Source organism: Pygocentrus nattereri, chromosome 3 (assembly GCF_015220715.1).
Source record: "Pygocentrus nattereri isolate fPygNat1 chromosome 3, fPygNat1.pri, whole genome shotgun sequence".
Taxonomy (NCBI): Eukaryota; Metazoa; Chordata; class Actinopteri; order Characiformes; family Serrasalmidae; genus Pygocentrus; species Pygocentrus nattereri.
In genome coordinates, this window is record NC_051213.1 from 35,855,248 (window position 1) to 35,878,433 (window position 23,186).

At 38.9% G+C, this 23,186-nt stretch overlaps 1 protein-coding gene across 2 annotated transcripts; it reads right to left on the minus strand.

The window, feature by feature from the left end:
• Window positions 1-2,121: 2,121 nt before the first annotated feature.
• Window positions 2,122-22,568, minus strand: ca14 (carbonic anhydrase XIV). Of its 2 annotated transcripts, XM_017700862.2 has the most exons (12): window positions 22,261-22,568; window positions 21,943-21,963; window positions 15,415-15,594; window positions 14,592-14,737; window positions 10,562-10,657; window positions 9,250-9,316; window positions 8,388-8,545; window positions 7,903-8,029; window positions 6,838-6,861; window positions 6,595-6,679; window positions 4,600-4,653; window positions 2,122-2,524 (listed from the first exon to the last, which is right to left on the minus strand). In XM_017700862.2, the coding sequence occupies exons 1-12, from the start codon at window positions 22,358-22,360 to the stop codon at window positions 2,425-2,427; spliced, it is 1,158 nt and encodes a 385-aa protein (XP_017556351.1). In that variant the 5' UTR covers window positions 22,361-22,568; the 3' UTR covers window positions 2,122-2,424. The 2 variants fall into 2 exon arrangements, with proteins under 2 accessions (XP_017556351.1, XP_017556352.1); XM_017700863.2 differs by lacking the exon at window positions 4,600-4,653.
• Window positions 22,569-23,186: the final 618 nt, after the last annotated feature.

Genomic DNA, 23,186 nt, shown 5'->3' on the forward strand with positions numbered 1-23,186 from the left:
AATTTTCTGCGGGGGAAACTGCAGCGCCACCAACCGGAGAAACGGAATAAAGGCGACAACGTGATGGCAGCACAACACGACCCGCTAAGAGGAGACATACACATAGAAATGATTGCGGTTGGCTTGAGAATGTTCAGGAGGAGGGCTCAAGCAAAAGGAACTGAATATCAAATGTTATTTTTATTGTAAATGATATTATTGAAATTCTGTTGTTTCTTGAAAAGTAGCCTTATGCTCATTTGGAGTTGGATGAGGAGAAGAATTGGTCTGAAGAGACCCCTTTCACTTTTGAAAGTGAAATTTTTTCCTATTCTAGTTTGATATAGGATTTCAGCTGCTCAACAGTTCGGGGTCTCCTTTGTCTTATTTTTCATTTTCATAATGTGCCAATGTTTTCAGTGTTGACAGGTCTGAACTGCAGGCAGGTCAGTTTAGCACCCAGGCTCTTTGAATACAGAGCCGTGCTGCTGTAATATGTGCAGAATGTGGTTTGGCTTTGTCTTGCTCAACAAGTCAAGGCCTTTCCTGAAAAAGACGTCAACTGGGTGGCAGCATACAGCCTGTTGCTCAAAAACATGTATATCCATCCATCCATCCATCCATCCATTTTCTAAGCCGCTTCTCCGTCAGGGTCGCGGGGGGGTGCTGGAGCCTATCCCAGCAGTCTTCGGGCGGAAGGCATATCGTTCAGCATTAATGGTGCCTTCACAGATGTGCAGGCCGCCCATGCCATGTGCACTAATGCATCCCTATACCATCACTGATGCTGGCTTTTGAACTGTATGCTGATAACAACCTGGGTGGTCCCTCTCCTTTTTAGCCAAAGAGGATGTGTCAACCATAATTTCCAAAAAGAATTTCAAATTTTTATTTGTTGGACCACAGGACACTTTTCAACTTTGCCTCAGTTCATCTTAAATGAGTTCAGGTCCAAAGAGGACTGCAGTGTTTCTTGATCCTGTTTATATCTGGTTTTGCAAGCTAGAGTTTTAACTTGCGTTTTTGTGGATGCATGTTTGGTGGTTTTAGGAAGTGTTCCTGAGCCAATGCAGTGATTTCCACAACAGAAATGAGTCTGTTCGTGCTGTACCGCCTGAGGGCCCACAGACCATGGATATCCAATATTATTATTTTGCCTTGTCCCTTGCATTTAGAAATTTGTCTTTTCATGATATTATGTCCTGTATGTGACACATTTCTTGGCTATTTTACATTGGGTAACATTATTCTTGAATTTGCCTGTGCAAATCCATGTTGCCTGTGTCTTTCACAGAATGGTGAGCCCCTCCCCATCTTTACCTCTGAAAGACTTTTCTCAGTTTCAACACTTGACATCTTTCCTGCTTGACAAGCTCTGATGCTTGTCCCTATGAATCTGTTATTCCTGAGATATTGTGCTAGCTCCAAGCTAATATGTAAGTGCCATGCTAATATCGGTTGCTGTTTCTGCCCTGTATATACGTTTATGAGACTAAATGCTTCCCTCATCGTTCTTCATCAGTTTGATAGAATTGCCAGTTTTGTATCAGTTCATTTGTGTTTTGTACATGGATGTTCTCTCACTGCAATAAGCAGCATGCGCTGTACAAATACATCATATCAAATCAGTGCCAGTGATGTAGAGGCTAATAAACAAATAGATTCTTGGGTTTTTTTTGGGGTTTTTTTTTAGGAGTACCATTATCCATCTTCCGCACTCCCCAGCTTGAGGAGAAAAAATATTTCAAGTAGCCTTTCCTCAGGTATCTGCCCAAATATGCTTGAAGTTCCTCCCACCTGCACGATATATCATCAGAAGGGTGTTTTCCTAGTCTGTAAACCAGACAATCTCACTGTAGAGACTACTGTGGCACCACTGATTTTGGCTGGAATGTCCCTTAAAGCAGGTTTTCAGAGGAGGAGACGTTTCCCCTCATTGCTTGCTTAATTGTTTTATTATACCTGGCCAGCAACTCTATTTTGACTGTCTGACCTGGGCTCTTCACAAAGTACTGTTAATGTCCGTGCTATGCCTTCTCACAGAGATCTTAATGAGGTCATGACTCACCCCCCCCCCCCCCCCCGGGTAGGCAGGTCACATATGACAAAATCACATTCAGTAAAATAAATGTTCAACACTGCTGCAGATATCTCATTTGTTTATTGCTGCAAGACAAATATTATATGTACATACAGTTCAGTTCATTCATACGCAACACAGAACATACCTCTGTCTAATTTTACAGACATCTCAACATAAACAAGTGAATCTCAAAATGTAAAACAATGTAATGCTGTATGAGAGATATGCACAGTCAGCTGTGCATCAGACCTGTAAAGGATGAGGGACTGAAAAGGAATGAGGAGAAAAAAAAGGAGGGAGAAAGGAGTGCTGAAAGAGAGGGAGGATGGCAGGAAAAAAAGATCAAATTCAGAAGTGAATGTTCACGGTTCAGGCGGAGTTACAGCCTCCTCCTTTTTTCCAGGGTCAGAGGTGGTCCTCAGGGCCATGTCCTGTTTAAGGTCCTTTGCCACATCTTTTGTTCTGTAGAGTGAAGCAAACAACAAAAATCCAGACAAAATCAGGTGTTAAAACAACAGCCTACCAGCAGAGGGAGACATTGGCTTAAATTCGAGCACCAGTGTTGAACCCCTAGTCAGAAATCACAGCAGCTGCCTGACTGATCCTTAGTGCTCAATGATCAAAGGGGAAATCATATTGGTGAGTGGACTATTTAAACTTCTATAATAGGAATAAGATATTGTACATCATTGTATATCAACTACATTCATGAAAGGCTGGTGTCCAGCAAAGTTTGTGATTTCCCTGCTTAAACACATATGATTCTACTGATCTGTTTATTGTCAGGTTTTGTAGGTGCGTTCGCGTAGAGAAATCTGTGTCCCAGGACTGAAGATTCCTCACATGTGACCGATGGAGTATAGTCAGAGATGTGTGGTTACTACACATTTGCATGCTCAATGAACAGACTTCTATAATAGTCATGTAGTGTACAAGGTATCAAACTTAGATCAGAATGTTTAAGCAAGTCATTTTGGACTCGCCATATGTAGTCAGACACACTAAGTATTCTGGTGTATTGCTTTCAAGTACAGTATCAGTGGGGACCCTCAGGACCTTGGAGATGTAGTATAATCATTATTCATGTGGTTGGTTAGTGTAGTGGGTAACACCTCTGCCTTCTACGTTGTAGACTGGGGTTCAATCCCCCCTTGGGTAAACACCCTACACTAAACCAATAAGAGTCCTTGGGCATGACTCCTAACACCACCTTCGCCTACCTGTGTAAAATGATCAAACTGTAAATCGCTCTGGATAAGAGCGTCTGCCAAATGTAAATTCTTGTTGTACTATACTGCACTGTATGTAGTACTGTAGTAATTTAACGGTTAAGTTTGGTTAAATACTAAAGGGTTAAATTTTTGAAATTCCATTCTGGGATTTTCCCCTGTGGCATCTAAGTAATGCCTTATGCTTGAGATCAACTACTAAAATAATTAGGAACAATCAAGTTTTGATTTCCAAAAGATGGGACCAAACATGACTGCAGGCCTTCTGAATGTCCTAGGTGCTTCACTGACTTTGAGCAGTAGCCTCACCAATGCATTTCAGTCAGTTGTTAGAAATGGAAAATAGTGGCAGTAGCTCTTTGCCAGGGCTCTTTATTAAAGGAGTTACTGTAAAAATGCTGCATGTAAGGTACAATAAAAGTGTTGTGATTTCTGACTGGGACTTCAATGGCAAATTAATATTTGTAACTTCTATCCATTCATATTTCATATTTAAAAAAAATGGATGTATGGACACTCCATTGGTGAGCAAAAAGAAGTCTATGACTAAAGTAACAGGATGTAAACATGAAAACTAATTGAATTAGAACGACTATTTTGGAGCGTGCAGGTGTACTACAGGGGAAAAATCTACTAGCTTTACATGTAACACAGTAAATATGTGTTTATGATGCTTTTGAATCAGGGCTCCACACCTGATTCAACTCAACTACTCATCATTAAGCCCTAATGAAATAAGCTGGGCATGTTAAAGCAGGGTCCACTGTTCTCACCACTGCTTTGTTGGCATGATCTGCACTGTGATCAGTATAGCCACATTTTAGTGTTTCGTGTTTTTTGTTTGATTGCTTTGTTTTTGAAGCCAAGTTAAGAAGTATAACAGCTACAGAGGGTGTACAAAATAATAGAAACATAGAAAAAATGATAGAAAAATGTTCATGCTCACTGACAACTTTACCAGATACACCTACCAGGTGCACTTGTAGGTTTGCAGACCCAATTCCCAAATAGTAACTCTAAACCTACAAAGTGCACATCTGTGGTTGATGTTCTTCATTAAATAGTCAGTATCAGTATTTTTTGGTCTGATTTGGTCTGAGAAATACAATTTATATTCGTTTATCAAATACATCATTTTCTTTGCTATACAGAAGACTAGACTGTACATTAGAGAAAAGGCAGTGAGAGTGAGAGGCTAAAGTGAGAATTCTGTCTAAGATGGTTCAGTGTTGAGTGCAGGACAGAGCAGGAGATGAGGAGAAGTTAAAGAGATAAAAGGTTATACAGTAGCTCATTAATAAATGTGACCTGGTTTGGGGAGGCAGTCGGACACTGGGCAGGACGTCCCAGCTCGACGTAGAGCTGCCGTGTGACCAGGAGACACAATCAGGTGACCATCAGTCACAGTTGAACAAGATCAATGAAAAATCAAACATGATTCAACACATGATCTGCTTAACAGGATACAGTCAGTGCATTTTGTTATGGCTTTAATATCACATTAGGTTTTTATTGCTGCAGGTATGTAAGAGATTGTAAAGGGAAGAAATTTTAACTTGAAAACAGACAGATATTCATAGGATATTGCAGGCTGAGGTATTCAAGATGTGCCAAACTGTAAAAGCACCAGCAGCCCAGGGAATACCTCCCAGACAGAAAGCATGAGGTTGAAGCTTTTCCTTAGGACATGCCAGTATTGAGTGAGTATATGTCATGGAATATTAGGGACTTTAAGTGGCAGCAATTGCCGTGACGGCCATGACAACTGGAAATAAATCTGCGTTACCACCAAATCACAGTCACTAAGCAACAACTCTAATAATATTACAGCCATCATTCATAATTTTCTGAATCAATATTAATAACAAAGATTTGACTTTGTTACAGATTCCTGAAAGATACTTTATCTCTACACCTTATTTTAAACAAAGCAAAACTGTGTGACTCTCTCCAAAGCTCAGGGCAGTTTTCCTCATCACAAATGCACATCTTGCTAGTAGGTTGTGAAAAGTAAACATTTTACATTTCTACATATGTTGAAAAATTTCCAGGATTCAAGACAATTTATAGTTTGTAAATCTACATTATTTGCTTAGTCATCTGCCTGTTTTTATTGGGTGTTGGTAAAATTAGACAAACCCTGAAATCCACAGACAAATTGCCCATTTCCTGCAGTTTTGAGTCAGCCAAACATTCCCTTTCAGACCTACATTTCCTCAGTGTGGAGAGAGTTTGCTACACAGCAGAGCAAGAGATCGAGGGAAGTCTTGCATCTAAGAATTTAAGTCTCTGGCCATAAGCTCTGTGATAAGCAAGATTTATTAAGAGCAAATCCAAAATCAGGGTCATGACAGTCCAGGGTCATAGAGCCAACACGGCTAGATCAGGAGGCAGACATGACAAACCAGAATACAACAGTCCAAACACCACAGCAGATAACACCAACAACAGAGACAAAGATCAGCACAGACAGAGATTCAAACAAAGATCAGCAACCAGATGGGGGGGGAACACAGGGCTTAAATACATAAGGGTAACAAGGGACAGGTGCAAACACGGGTGGAGACAATCAGGGGAGTAGTCACCAAAACAAGACGCCGACTAGGTAACCAAAACAAATGCACATGGAAGATCAAAACACAAAAGAACACATGGACAGGACTGGGAGGGGCCAATCGTGACACTTATAAACATTTAAACAGTTTGTTTGATGTATGAGTCTATAAAATATATTGCTGACACTTGTAATCCAGCATATCTTCAAGGATTGTTATATAGTCAGTTTAAGGAGTTCATATCAGATTATACATAGCTGTTGGCGAAGAAATGTAAACTAGAAATGAGTGTGGAGCACTGGATGTGGGCATGCCACAGATTAATCAAGATGCACTGTTGTTAATAACATGCATATGTAATGGAAAGTAGACAGCCAATCAGCAGGCTAGATTTTGGAGTTAGCATGCTTATTGGCTGACTGATGCTGAGATTCACTATGTATATTTTGAAATTTGGTAATGAATGACAGAATTTCTGCATCTGTCAAAAACAAAACACTAAAAAGCTTTCAGTGTGCTGTACAGTTTCGTCCTCTCAGTGGGGTAGAAGGTGGCATAAGAATGGATAATACTGAACAGCTGAAAATCCTATAGGCTATCAGTAAAGATTTTGTAGTCTTAGTCAGTTCTAGCACGTCAACAGTAACTGTGCATGCGGAACTGAGCACGTATTAGCTGAGCACCCATCGTTTAACACTGTCAACAAGCCTGTACAGAATAAACCAAAGAGCTTGGCAGAATTTCTCACCGAATCGTTTTCACAGCAAACCAGGTGATCGTGGCCAGGCCAATGCACCCACAGAGCGAGCCTATTACAATGGCTGAGATTTCACCTGAGAGAGAGAGAGAGAGCGAGAGAGAGAGAGAACAAATTAAGAACTTTAATGGGACCTAAATTCATGAGATCACATCATCACAATTTCATGTACATAAAAGCATTTCGAACATGAAAAGTCAACAATGATTGTATCAAAAATAATGAAGATCTTACCGTCTGTGTAGATTTTTACTGAAACTAGACAGAAAAAAGGACGCATATTAGAATTTTGGTTTTGTAACACAAACATTATTTGAGATAATAATGTTCTCAAAGTCAGAAGTCAAAGCCAACCCCATGCTCTCTTCTCAGTGTCTATACTCAGTAACTACCAGTGGAAAGGTTATGATGGGTGAGGTTATGCCAAATAACACTCCTAAGTTATTTACACATAAAATGTGCAATAAGGCTTTTTTTCATTGGGCCCAGTGACTGACCACAAAAGGCTTAGGGTCTGAAAATAACAAACCTTTTGCATTTTTATAGTTTGAAGAAATTTCGGAAGTAAGCAATTGACATGACAGATTTTTGTTTCATCTTTTGATATTACATTAGTTATTTCTCACAAACAGCTCACTGAAACAATCTTTGAATAGTTATTATATTTGTATTCATAAGTAGAAAAAGGAAATATTTTATGATTTCAGCAACATAAAAAATATTTAAACATCTTTTATATTTTTGACATTTCGTTGATTTTTTTCAATTCCAAGATAGTGGGAAAAAATCAAATGCAAATGCAATTCATTATGTAATTTGCTATGTAACTGATGCAATTATATTATTACATTGAAATGGTTGGCAAAATAACAGTAATAGCTCTACATTTCAAATGATTAAAGCATTTTAGTGTGTTACACTTGTTTTGAGCTGGGATGGTTTGGTGCTGAAGATTTTGTATGTGTGTGTGTGTGTGTGTGTGTGTGTGTGTGTGTGTGTGTGTGTGTGTGTGTGAGAGGGAGAGTAACTAAGGGCCAGTGAGTGACTTCAAGTGTCAGCTGCAGTGTCGTTATTTCACTTCAAGCAATCTTAAACATTCCTTAGGTGCTTTCATTTTCCTCACCCCTCCTGTTTAACACACTGCCCCTCTCTGTGTCCCTCTCAACAATAAGCTCGCTGTTCAGAGGGGGAGATTTTGAATCTGAATTAATCAGCCGTCACACAAACAAAGAGCTCGGCCGTGGCCCTCTCTTTCTCTCACCCCGTCCCCTTTTCCCACTCTCTCCCTTTCTCACTCACCAGGGATGAAGGAGGACAGGACGGTCCGGTGGTTGAGTGGCTGGGTGGCACGATAATTATCCTGCAGCAAAGTGGGCTGTGACACCCCAGGTTTAGTGGAGTACAGCACTGTCTCCAACTTCAACAGCTGGAGGAGAAGAGAGATGACAAGGAGACGAGAAACGAGAAAAGGAGAGGGGAAAAGAACAGGAGCGCAGAGCAGAAGAGAGAGGACAAAAGAGAAGTAGAGAAGGAAAGGAGGAGAAAGGCAAGCAGAGGAGAGAGGAAAAGAGGAGAATTAAGGAGAGGAGGTGAAGAGATGAGAGCATGAGGAGAAAGGAGAGGAGTAGAGAAGAGAGGAGGAAAACAGAAGAGAGGAGAGAAAAGAACAGAGTAGAGATGAGAGTAGAGGGGAGGAGCAGAGAGGAGGAAAACAGGAAAGGGGTGTATTTGTGTTTCTGTGGTCTAAGGATGATTAAGGCCTGATGCAAAAATAGTTTTTGTACCTGGGAGTGTGAAATTCTGACTCTCTCCGCAAAGACGGTCCACAGCACACTCTGGTAGCAGGGAGGAGTGGTCAGTGAGCCATTGTAGCGGAAATAGCGGTTCAGGTCTCTGGGCAGCAGTGTTTGCACATCAAAGCCAGGTATGGCCACTTTCTGACCTGCCCAGAAGGACAGCCACACACGCTGTGCTGGGTCACTGAGGTTTTCAATGTTAACTGACATCTACAGCAGTGGATCCTAATTCTCTGGTTCTCAAATACGTCATTAGTTTTTCCTGCACAAACATACTTGACTTAAATCATCAGCTCAATACAGTGCAGGGGTCAGTAGCAGGACTGGGAAACACTGCTCTGCTCCACTGTATGGGTTTTCACTATTACTTTAAAGTAGCATCCATAAAAAGAACACACAGACTAATAAACACGTGTGTCTGATACTCATGTATTGTGTTGTTGTGTACATCATGTTCAATAAGCTCATGTTTTATGTTTGTATAGCATCTTTGAGCATATCGAAGGTGCTAAATAAAAGTAATGAATGGCTTGAGTATTGGCCACCAGCCCTCCTCTTGGAAATCTACTTTCCTGCAGGCTTCACCTTCACCCCAGATGTAACTCACTTCTTTCAGCTAATCAAGGACTATTGAAGGCAATGATTAGATGGATCTGGTGGGCTCAATAAGGGTTGGAGCTAAAGTCTGCAGGAAGGAAGACCTCCAGGTGGAAGGTTGGCCTAGATGGTGGATCCCACAAAACATGCATCAACAAATGAGCTAATGTTTCAAACTGTACACCAATGAGGTGGAGCTGCAGTGTAGAGGTTTTTAATAAAGTGAATGGTATATACACTCATATACACTCACCTGCATGCCTGATGCGTCCCAAGTAGTTGAAGATGTTAGTATATGCCTGGTTGGTTTCACCACCTGCCTGGCAGAGAGACAAGTGTTTAAGCTGGACCTGATTCTACTTTAAACTATGCCATAAAGGTCAAAAATGTCAAGAAAGTTGTAATTAAATTTGTTGAACATTTTAAGAATGTAGGTCCACCCAACAAATATGGATTGAAGAACATACTTAAGTAGGTACATGGAATATGCTGCAAATCATAACAGCTCATAAAATACACATAACACATTTTAAATAGGAATTTAACCAATTTGTCAACCTTTCTTCATTCATTAAGATGTAAACAAAGTAAATGAGCTGTTGAAAGGAACCTCAGGAGTCAGTGGTGCACAGGAACCAGTTTAATACCTCTAAAGGCGACCTCCCAGGGACTTCTTAAATGAAATAGTTACAAATATGTATCCTAATACCTAAGACAGTGTTATGTGATAGTTTTGCAATACAGTTTTGCCATAACCCAATTTTTCTAATCTATTCATGGCAGACAGGTGCATGCAGGGCGTTGTAAGGGAAAATAGCTTCATGACTGTTTTATTGTTACCAACATAACATATACAAAAATAGAAGAATCGTGTAGGCTCACTGGTCATATTAATAGTAAATAAAAAGGCTACATTTGGTTGGAGACATCACAACCCCTGGTTCCTGTCACCACTGTAAAGAAATCTAAGTTGGTAAGTTTCTCTACCATAAACCATTTTACACCAATCCAATCTGAATGACTTTCTTTATATCTCAGCTAAAAATTCTGGTGAAAAACTGGTGAAATTGACTTGTATTATTCTGATCATTTATTCTGACGTTAGCTGTAAAGGTTAAGAACTTAAGTACGTTTGTATGTTTGTAAAGCAAGGTGATCCTATATGTACATTATATCAGATCCCAGACATGCAATAAATAGTTTGTCCCTCTAGTCAGAGAAATAATTTCAAACTATATAAAGGCTATGACACAAAGGCACAGTACAAACTTAATGATTTAAGTGCAGTGAGTATCCTTATAATGCAGCTGCAAGTTAGTGAGGAGTTAATGCACTTGCAATTTATTGATTTACAGGATTTGATTGTGTGATTTGTTGGGCTGCATGGAATATAACATTGGGTTGCTGGTAGGCCATGTAGGCTATGTGTTTTCTACGGCCTCAATTTGTTTTACTCTTTTTAATGTCAAGCGCAGCGCATAATCATTTCCAGAGTAGGTGTTTCTATACTTACAAATGGCAAATAATAATAATTGAAAAAATTGTTGAACAACCGTGATAGGCACCTCTATGAGCACTCCCAGCACAGCCAGTCCATTTGCTTGGGTTTTAGCTTCAGACATATTGGCATACAGCTCTGAATTATAGTGGACCACATGGAGCTAGAGAGAGAGAGAGAGAGAGAGCGAGAAATATTATTAAGCAAAAGTCACAAATTTGACTTACGAACATATACTTTGAGGGTTCTAGTTCAGTGATATGTAATGCCCTGTACTCATGCACTTGCATATTTATAAAAATATGTTGGTTTTAATTTTAAAGTGTTAATTATTCAAAAAATGCTTGATCAACACAGGCTCTCTGTCACACACATTCAAAAGCGTATGTGCGAGAAAAAGCAAGTTTGGAGGACACAGACAGATAGACTATTCTTGCCAGTCTAATCTTTTGTAAACCAGGCTTAGCAAATCTGAATAACAATCCACTTGGCTACATTTATGCTGGGCACTGGCAGAAAACTGGCCAGGACGGTGGGATGGCCAGAGGGAGGCAAAAGAAATAAGTCCTGAGTCATGAATATCTCATCCAGAAAGACTGCGCGAGAGAGAGCTGTCTAAATGTTGTCTGTGATGGAGCACAATCTTTTGCTACCCTCTCAGTCTTTTTCCCTCCTTTTGGCTCTTCTGAATAAGGCCAGATGGAGAAGAACTGACGTTTCCACCACCTCCCTCCCCATCTCTCTTTCTCCTTTCTTTCCTCCAACCCACCAAAAAGCAAACTCACCCAGTAAAGCCATGCGTTAATATTCTACAATTTGCTTCAATTTTCAGCTTGACTTGCTGTGACACTGAAAGACATGGTTGTTGCCTATTTTAAATTTATAGATGGCACTTAAGATGTAGAAACGCATAAACCTCAATACGTTTCTAAACCAATGGCCAACAGTTTATTACAGTTGATTGAATCTGTTAGATTTTAGTTTATGAGCTAAGAAATGTCTTATGCTTACTAGCAGACAATCAACTATAAAGCCCTTTGTTTGCCAAGTTGCACTATTTAATAATGATACAGTGACATTTAAACCAAAAATGTAAAAACATTTTTTTAAAAAGGCGTTTTTTGTTTCCGCAAGAGGGAAAAAACGGCACATATTTCATCATAAAATACAAAATCAAAGAATAAATGTGCCAACAATAGAGTGCCAAAAACTATTAATTTTAATAATTAATTAATTTTAATGAAACATGGATCAAAATGCTCAATTATTTCCTTTGTACACCAGTCAGTGCAAAGGGTTTGAGTGGCAGTGGATCAACAGTGAAAATGTTGGCCATGTGAAACTGTTTCATAGGTTCTATGAGGGACATGAGACAAACGTTTTATAATATCTGCTCAGGTAACGTTGCAAGAGGAAATACAACACACAATAACTTCACGAGTATAGGTTTAATACCACTTAAAACCAGGCCTGCTTGCTATGCATAATACAGTACAACAACACAAACAGAAAGTCCCTGCTAGCACAACAACACTATCTGTAGTCACAGTTTTTAAAATGATGGACAGATTACCAAAAAACAAAAAATAAATGGAATTCATCAGCTTGGATATCCAACCCCTTTCTGTTGTCAAGGGTGTTTCATGGCACATTCTGTAGCTTAAATAGTGTAATAATGTTAGTAAATTCATTTTACACAAGGCTTTTTTAGGTTCTCTGTCAAGTGGGTCTTACACTAATTTTTGGTTTTGGCTAAGAATTTTTATTTCGATGCATCACTACTGTGCTGATTAAAAGTACTAGGCAGATGCACATAAATCCTTCTCTGAGATGCAGAGAAGGGGTTGATGGGTAATTGTAGCTTCTAGAGACTCATAGAGGCCATGACATACATCTCCAAAATTGCTATGTGTCATGTGAAACTGTGGAGCTTTGCGTCTGGTGCTGAGTGGCTATCCAGTAGCATAGGGAACAGGATGAGACTCAACACCCAACCCAAACCAGAGCGAGGGCAGAACCAAATGGAATAGAGTGAATATCAGCTGGCAGGAGAGGTGCAACACTGATATGATCAATCTTCAAAATATTACAAAAAAGGTGAGACGAGTTTTAATTCTCAAAGAGAGAGACAAGGGAGAACACAGGACGTTCCTCATTGCCTCCTAGTGTGCATGTTAATGTTGCATGCAAATATGCTGGCAGACTCATATGTTTGCAGTCAGACAGGCGCAGAAATGAAATTCGGCCTTAAGTCATATTGCACATTTGCATTTACTGTAACTTAGAGAAGATATAAGGACCCACCTCAGCACAACTACACAAACAGCTCAGACACAGACCTACCAGTCATTTCTTTGTAACGGTTCCAACAGCTGTAATCCAAGGTTTTATCCCAAATCTATTCCAAATGACTTCCCTAAAGACTTCCCTACCACATTTCAACAATAGGCCTGTACTGAGGTGGTTAACACCTTCTGCTACTGTATCCTTGAACAAGGCACGCTGAGCTCTAAGGAGTCTGCTAAAGCAGTGTGATTTATTCTTCCATTACCTATCATTTATCCTACCATCCCTCTCTCAAAACAAATGGGAGCGAGGTGGGAGGTGCAGTCCAGCACCTGCAATGAACTGGCAGAGGAACCCTAAAGGGATAATCCAGGAGAACCAACAGGAGTTGGAGTACAAATATAATACCTGGCAGGGTACCTGGCAACCAGCCAATAAAAATAATGATTGGTGCATCTCTAACGCCTGTTATTACTGTGTGATTCTCTGTGTATGTAATGAAGAAACAAGGGCAAAAACAAGTTTTGTTTTGTTTGTTTTGTTTTAAGCCTTATATATTATATAAGTAAATATTCCCCAATTTGGATATGTTTCAAAATGACTCAAGTAGTAATCCACTCCAGTAATTCTAAAACTGTTCATTCTTTGGGCTGATTAACCCAAATTTAGCAAAAACAAAAACTCTGAGTTTGTTTACTCATACCAGAAAAAGATTACTGGAAAGTCAAGACTCTCCAGAGAGGCATTTTGATAAAATAGCTTCAGCTTGAGTTTAAATGAGGGAAAATCTGATGTAAGAGAGGAGTAATATGGCAGAGAAACCTCAACAGCACACACTGTACTGATATATCAGCATGAAGACTGGGAATTTACCCACACAAACACATAGAAATACAATGCTGGTAATGTGTGTGTGTGTGTATATATATATATATATATATATATATTAGATATTATATTGTACCAAAATATTACATTCTGATGTGACTGTGTACATGTGCAGCGTGCCTGAAAAACACCTCAAAACAAAAACTCCAAAAGTCTGGGATTTTTTTCATTTAACCTGGAAATAAATAGAACGAGAGAAAAATGTATCAATTTAAAAATTAAAAGTCAAATGAAAAAGGAATTTTCTAGATTCTGTGCTATTTCTTGGTCACTATTCCACTTTAAGTAAATTTGTGATGTTGACCAACTTTGTACAAAGAGGTCAGCTTTTTTTAAAGATTATCCCATCTATTGAAGCTCCTTTTAAAAAAAAAACGAGGCTTTTGTACAAACGTGTGGAGCTGTCATTAAAGCAATAAGGGACATACTCTACCAGATAGTGGTATTCTGAAGTTCTGAAGGAATTCTGAAGAAAATTTCTACTTTTTTACTCAAATTGTTATATTGATAATATGACTTGGAATGAAAAAATAATATTTAAAAAGTTTTTAAAAGAAGTTTTTAACAAAGTAGCTCACAATCAAACAACATTGCCAGCACTGAAACCTCGACTCATCGAAACATTAATAAGTGGAGAATCATGTGCAGTTTAATTAGCCCTTGTTAGTTAATATAGCTAGCAGTAGCTCTTCATATTCCAATTCCTCGCCTTGGTCAAATAGGTCATATAATTAGCCAATTCCTATGTCCTTGAAGAACTGAGGTGGGAGTGCCTGATGTCAAAATCCTTCTCATTCACAACATAAATCATGATGATACTATGAACTTAATTTAATTGTCTTCTCTAAGTCTTGGAAATTGTGTGAAATCGACATCTGGTATCAGAAGCAGAGCTGAAACCAGAATTTACAGAACCAACACACCTCTGCAGAGGCACTTCTTCCATCAATGGTGTGCTCACTCCCTGTAGCTACGCCCACTCCGTTCCCCCAGTGTAGGTGGAGCTGAATGGCACTGAATTGCCATGGCAACCCAGCCACACCCATCCAACTTCGCAACGGCATCTCCACTGAGAGAGAGAGCGAGAGAGAGAGAGAGACTTTAACATACAAAAAAATGCAAAATACTAAACCATGAACAGCATTGCACAAACATACTGTAAATAATACAATAATGAGATATGAAATTGCAAAGCTGTATGTAGACAATGACTGAATTTACTGTATACTTAATTTGCTGTATACTTAATTTTCTGGCAGCAGAGTTGTCTGTATAGTACTACAAATTTACATTTAGTAGAGCTGAACCACAACGTCTACTGCAGACCTGTACTGTTATTGTACTGCACAGTAACTGCACTGTGAGTCACTCATTTTACTTTTTGTACATTTATAATATATTAACAATAAACTTACAGATTTTTTCATAGTACATTTATAAGGCTTGTAAGCTTCATTGTATGTAACGCCTTTATAAGTCTTTTCTAAGTGAAAATAGGTTAACACGTCCTCTCATTAAATATATTTGTGACAAATTTTATGTTTATTTTGCTTAATATGTTAAATTCTGACAATAAATAGTAGGTGTGTATTAAAATGTGCAGAAAAATGGCATACTTAAATTTGTGTTAACTTATTTGCAATCAGAAAACAAACTTAACATGTTATTTGGTCAGGGCTGCTCAAATTCTGGGTAACTATGTTTGTGTGTGTGTTGTGAATGGGAGGGACATAGGTAGAGGATTACCTGTGTGACCGTTGTTGGAGAGAGTGAAAGGTTCACGGCCGTACTGGCCATAGCCCAGTGGCTGTACTGGGCTGAGAGATGGGTCATATCGTGTTCGGGAAGTGTCCACATCTATGGGTGACTGACCAGAACCTCCGCACTCAGGAAAAACCTCTGACCACTCAGACTGTCCCACAACTCCTGTAGAAAATGAAATGCAGATCATTTATGAAGGTGCATGTATGAATGTGTGTGTGTGTGTGTGTGTGTGTGTGTGTGTGTGTGTGTGTGTGTGTGTGTGTCTGTGTGTGTTTTACTGTGGTGCTCAGTTAGTATCTTGTACATGAGGATTAACCCACAACGCATCAACCCTCTCGCACAAACACATTCACACCAAAAAGGAGGGAAAGAAAACTTTGTAAAACAGCTCCGCCGTTGCCAAGGTGATCACCATGGAGATAGTGGGACCCATATCCCTAAGCCCTGCCAGTCCAGCTCTCGCAGGCTGTCCCAAATACGGCCAGAAAACAAAGCGCCACAAAGCCCAGCGCTCACGCAGTGAAAACACAGCCTTTACCTCGCACAGACACACACACTCAAACAGGCACGCACTCACTCTCACACTCACTTTCTCACATATGTGTGCAGGAATGCACAAATTCGTACATGTAGAGTACAGCTCAATAATTTGCATTAAAATGTTTTCAGTAATGTAAAAACAGTATGATGGCAGATACAGCGGGGTGCAAAAGTCTGAGACTGCCAGTAAAGATGATTCTATTTTGATTCTTTTCTAATTTAATACCGTGTTTTTTCATTACAAATGATATCATCAGCGCAACAGATTGAGTGAAAAGTAGAAATTTTGAAATGTATGATATTAATTGATATTTACATGTATTTCAGGATGTCTCTGGTGTTGTCCTTTTGCTTTAATGACTGTGTATTCAAGCAGACACACAACACAAAACAGAATATAAGTTTCAATGGATGCGTTTAGACTCAAAATCTCACCTTTTTGTATAAAGGCCTTAACAGTCGATATGACAAGCCTGTTTTAATTTGAACAGTGACCAATATTTATATGCTTGTTCTGTGTAACGTCAGAGGTTTATATAAATACAAATGAGAAGAATGAATGGGAAATTGTAAAAAAAAAAACTGAAGACATTTTTGACATGCCCAAAAAGCTGAAGATGATTCCATAATAACTGCATGAAGTTACAATACAATGAATATCCCTTGTGCATTGTATATCAGTCACATCTCAAAGCAGATAACCTGATTAAAAAAACAATAAATACATGATCACAGTATATTATTTATACTTGAGTAACTTCTGAATGTTGCCAAACTACTTTAAAAATAGGTAGCATGACTGTTGCCCATTCTTTTGTCTATTGTTATAGAAAACTGTCTGTCATACAGTGTCAGAAAACCCATAAGAAACTCTGCTTGAGATTACTGAACAACTCCACTGTTTGAGGGGAGTGTGTGATGATTTAGGAAAATAGTTTGCATGATGTTAGCTGCTTACATTTCATTAGCCTTATAGCTCCAGTGCCATAAGAAGCTTTAGACACACTTTAGAACACCAAACATGTATTGACTTAGCAGCTGCATGCGAGGTAATGGATTCATTATATACCATTACAACAGAGCAAAGCAACTGATGTAAAAATCTACTGATGGACTAATTTCCAGAAGTGTTATGTTTGCAATCAACATTGAGTGCTGGTTTCCCAAATATCAACTAAGCCTAATCAAAAGGGATTTAAGATGGGAAATTTGTGGACTGAGTAAGGTATGCCTGTGAAGCAAACCTAGAGTTCATCATTTAGTCAAAGACTGACATAATTAGTGTGCATGTTCGTATAAATTTACCTTCCAGTTTATGAGAAACTGTCACGATTGGCCCCTCCCAGTCCTGTCCATGTGCGTTTTTGTTTTGGTTTAGTCCAGCCCCTTGTTTTGTAACTCCGCCCATCATTGTTTTCACCTGTCCTTCGTTATCCTGTGTATTTAAGCCCTGTGTTTGCCCCTTGTGTTTGCTGGTCTTTGTATCGGTCTTTGTTTGATTGTATTGCTCTCTGTTGTTTGCTGTATTGGTGTTTGCTGCTGTTAGTGTTTCTTGTCATGTCTGTTTCTGAATCTCTCCGTATTGGCTCATTGACCCTGGACCATGATAACCCTGATTTTGGATTTGCCCTCAATAAAAGTCGCTTACCTCCACACATGCGTCCGCTACCTCGCTCCGCGTTACAGAAACTCCTACCTTTACTTTTATTTTATTTTACCTTTGTTTAAACATGCTGGTCACACTGACCCTTATTCATTTGTTACTTATGGTCAAATCTTATTATAAAACGAGCGCACAAACATTTCACCCACAGTTTTGTGATTTATCAATTTCATCTTTGGCACATCAGTATAATCAAACTCACATTTGGTATGAGTGAGTAAATTTGAGCATAACAGTTTAAAAACTTGAAAACAAAAGCTTAATTTGAGGTGAACTAACCAATAGTATCATCAATATTGTCTCTAAAAAATAATAATAATATGTAACTTATTAAGATTTAACAGCATTATTTTAGAAAAATAATCATACAATCACATCATTCTACTGTCTTAAAAAGACATTTTATTTCACATTTTACTCTTTCCAGTCATTCTTTCACCACCTCCAACTCTGCCTACAAGCACAGCCGTTGGCTCACGAGTAACTGAATATTATCATTTTATTGGCTAGCGACCAAAACATCTGCACGAATTTGAACGTATTTTATGTAAATGATATGTAAATTAGGTACTGATGAGCTGGTACGTGATTTCATGCACTGAAGCTGATTCATCATTTCCGCTCAAATCTCTGTTTGTTTCCTTGTCATACAAAAGTTTCATGAATCAGATGCAGAATAGTTTGTATGTCAGGTGATCTGCACTCTTTTGTTGATGAATAAGGGCCATTCAGGTTAGAAATCTCTTTTGCAAGTGAGTCCTGACCAAAAAGGCAAATCACAACAACCAAGAAGACAATCAACAGAAAAACAATTACAATGACCACCACAACAAATAAGCTTAACTTATTTTTTAAAAATTAAAATCACCATAAATCATGTGAATAATAACAAGAGCAAACATGATGATACACATCTTTGACAATTATCTCAAAATCTGAGAGATCAGTTTTTTCAATTTCAAATGTTTCATTCCACAGTGATGGAGTACCGTCAATGAAAGCTCCCGTACTATATTCAGGCCATACTACCATCCACCTGAATAAAACTACTAGAATGTAAATTACACAGAGACTTGTTTGCTGAAAACAATGCAGACAAATATGAAGGAAGCTGTCCAATAAATGCTTTGCGGACAAAAATAATCCAATGTATTTGTCTTGACACCGAAAGTGGAAGCCATCCAGTCATTTCATAGTGCACCTTATACTTTGGGGGTGGGGGAAGTCTTCTTAGACTCCTGCCAGCAGAGGGCTGTGGCATCGCTAGAATATAAACTCATAATCTCCTGATGATTGATTAGTTGGACAGTTGTTCCACTCTGGAGCCACAAATAAAGTGTTAAAAATAGTTTTAAAAATTGCATCAGCAAACAGTTGGATATGTTTTCAGATGGTGAAACTTGGTGAAATTTCACAGCTCCCAGCTGGCACAACTGTCTAACTGCCAGTTCTTCAGGTATTGATGAGTTCAAATCCCATTGAAGACACAGCCCTCTGTGGATGGGAGTCTGAGAAGAAGGAAGCATTCCTCTCAGCGTGGGGGCAGAGTGTGATATGGGAAGTCATAGCGTGCAGGTGTGAGTTAGCAATGACCAAACTGAGAGGGAGGAAGAAAGTAAGTTACATTTCAGCGTTTAAGGAGGAAGCACATTATATGTTTTATGCTAAACTGAACGCCGCACTCAGTACCACACCACTGCCATGTCAGTGTCACTGCTGAGAATGACCCACCACCCAGATAATATCTGATCACCGGTGTTGTCAGGTTGTACAGTCTGTACAGTGGTCAGTCTGTAAATGCACACCAGTGGACCTAAAAGGCAGACAAGACCATATAAAGTAGAAAGCAGATACAAAGTGAAGAGTATTTCCATAAAGTGGATGTTGAGTGTATATCAAGTCAGGTGAGAGTGATTACTGCTCATTGTTATGATACATCCAGGAATGACATCCAATCATCACTTTTTGCCTTTTGAGTTCTAGTAAATGCAGTTATAGCTGAGAGGATGGACATTAAACAAAGTTTTGATTGATCTGATGTGATGCAATATAGTTACAGAGGTAAACAGCGATATTCTAAAGAAACAGAGGGAGGAATAGTGCTGGTCTGTCAGGCCTTCGCCTGTTGGCATGTACTCTGTTTAACCCACACAGAGCTTAAACGTACCCCTCTGTACATTTAGAATGTGGAAAGAACATGTGTGCACTGATGCATAGTCATACGTGAAAGTCTGGGCACTACTGGTCAAATGGCACGTTTTGTTGGCTCTCTAAGTGAAAATAAGTTAATAACACATCCTCTACAGAGAACACACTACTGCATATTACAATGCACAATGACTGTTTATTTGCTGAATTAGCCGAAAGAAGAAAAAAAACATATTGGGGGAAAGAAAAGCATAAAATATGTTAAATATTTTAAGCCAGTAAATATAAAAAGTCCACTAAAACTTGAAGAAACTATTTAAGTGTGTTCTCTGTAAAGGATGTCTTAACTTAGTTTTACATTGAAAATCAATAAAACGTACTTTGCCCCAGGATGTTCAAACTTTTGTATATGTGTGGTAATCAGTGAACATGTGCCAAACAGTACAGTCTCCTTCTTTTCATCATTCTATCAATCATACCCTTTCAAACGGCTCTGGCTAAACATTTCATGTTTCTGCCATGCATTTCAAACCATCTCTCTCTCTCTCTCTCTCTCTCTTTCTCTCTCTCCCTCTTGTCCGTCTCTCTCTTTCTGGTGCCAAGCTGGCAGACTGATCAGATAGAAGTAACAGGGCTTGCTGGAGGGGGGCGAGTGAGGGGGTGAGGCAGAGAGGGACAGGGGGCGGATTCTTTTGATGTCAGCAAAAATGGCTGCTTGCGTCCCACAGAACTGCACAAACACAATCTGAGAGGACTCACAATGCATTGCTAAGACAACCACGCCTCCAAACTTCTAAACTTCTCTCAGTGAGACATTTGAGTTTGTCTGAATTGCTGACTATTAAAAACCGTGCCTCAAACCCATTCATTCTGAAAAACATAATGCTTTCTCATTGTGGGCAATACAACAAAGATGTTTTTTCAATAAACAACTTAATTACTCTAATTTGAGTAATTTCTGTTAATATTTTAACTCAAGTTAATTATCACCACAGTAGCAGTACTGTTACTTAAGTAGGGGTTTTCAGTACTCTTTCCACCCTGATATGTATATATATACATAGTACAGTGTCTTCTGAGAAAATTACAATAAATTCAACTTTAGAATAAATACAAATGAATAAATAAACAACACATTATTAAGCCTTATTAGAACCATTTCCAAAGCCCTCCTTGAGGACGTCCAGTATTTACAGTTACAACCTGCTTTAGCTATTCAACTCTCCATTACATGTGCTCAACTCAGGTGCTGCTGACGGCATTTAACAAACCTATGCAATGACTGTCGTGCACCAAGACATCTGGAACCAAACTTGTGTTCCTCTAGCTGATTTCTATAGCATATTAATAGCTTTTGTAAAATAATAAAACCCTCATGCTTTACTGTATTCATTTTTCTTGTTATATTTATTCTAATGTTGTATATTGTTTTGACTGGCAAAAGCACACTTACTGCCAAGAGAATAGGTTTTAAACCATTTTCATGACTACAGACCTCTTCTATATAGATTTGCACCAAAAAGGGTTCTTCTGCTGTTATGATGTCAAGCTTGTAACAATTGCAGAACCGTTTTTGGTGCTGTATAGAACCATTTTCAAAATGGTTCTATATAGAGCTATCTACAACACATTCTCTGTCAATCTAAAGAATAATTTCATGATGCAAAGAACTCTGTAATTATGCTGTTATGTATGTTTTCTTTAATTGAAGATTCTTTTTTAAGAGTGTATACATACATATTCATACATACAGTACTGTGTACAAGCACCAGAGACAATTAGAGTTACAACGCTCTATATCTGGATAGTGAGCCTGTATCTATTCAGAAAAACACTATTAGAATATATACACATAATAATTAAATAAGTCATGATTTTATAAATGTTATTGTGTTCACACAACCATTTCCAGTACTCGTGGTTACCAGTGTAATGGGGAGGGGGTGGGGGGTTCACATATATATTATATCAGTTCACAAAATGTGACCCAACATGTTGCAAAACTAATGCATTATGGGTAAATTATAGTTTATTTTCAGCTGACCACTTTGTGAACTGTAAAACGTGAGCAACTGAGTTACAGCTGTAATGGCGCAATGACTGGGATGTGGGTCTCCCAATATGAGAGGGATGAATGGACAGTGAAGAGATTTTGTTACCTGTATATGTCCATTCTTTGACTGGAAAAAGAGAAAAAAAAGGTGTGAGCAATTTCAACATCTCACAGATGATAAGGAATGCTGTACCAGAGCTGAATCCAGTAGTTTTATTATTATATTTGTATTGCGCTTATTATTGGCCTAACAATGCTCTATAGAACACAAACATAAACGTAAAAACAGCATCACTACCATCATCACAACAGCACTAATCCACATCTGTCACATTAATATTACAAAACAAGCTGGATTTGCCATTATTACGTTGAGTAGTCAATCTTCTGACTGTAATGCTGATTGTTCTAATCATGTGCTTACCAGCTCTTGTGCTCTCCACACACTGCCAGAGCAAGAGGAAAACAGTCGCTGCCAGCCAAGCCGGGTCCATGCTCTCTCGTCCGAGTTCCCACACACACATAGACACACACACTTTTTCTGACTGGGACTGGGACTGTTGTGGGAGATGAAGAAAAAGAAAGAGACGCTTTGAGCTTGGGGCTGGATTATTCCGAAGATGCTCGTCGTGGGGCAGGTGGTCAGATGAAGGGAGCAAGCTGTGTGAGAGCCGAGAGGGAGAAATGGAGGGAGTTGGGAGGGAAAGAATAGGCAAAGCTCTCAGTGTTGGCCCCTGAAAAATGTGTATGACACAACAGGGTGAGGGAGGGGGGAGCGTGGCAGAGAAAGCTTGATAGAAGGGGTACTGAGGGGATAATAGAATGGAGAAGAATGGGGAGAGATAAAGACAGAGAGAGAGAGAGACATATATAAAGACAGAGAGAGAGTAAGACAGAGAGAGAGAGAGATAGAGACAGAGAGAGAGAGACAGAGAGAGAGAGAGAGTCAAAATGATTCTTGGTCATAAACATTAGGAAAACATTTCAAACAAAACTTAAAAACTTTGTTCAAAGTCAGACACAAAATATGTAGGAACTACACACTGAAATTGGACGGAAAAATTATATGCAATTAAGTTCAGGGCCTTAATATGTTTTTGAGCGATGGAACAACAGAAATGTACAAGCAAACAGTGTCATGTTTTATTAAGCACTCAGTTTAAATGCTTTTTAGATTGACATTGTTTGAAATCAGTCAGAGAAGAGGGAGAACTGTGCAGGCACAGAAATAATTGGTGATTATGTCAGCCCCATGTGTTTGAGTTTCTGTGACAGAGGAATGGCCTGAGAGAGAAAAGTTATTAACAAGGATCGTCAACAGTCCTTTAATCATTGTGATTGTATTGTATG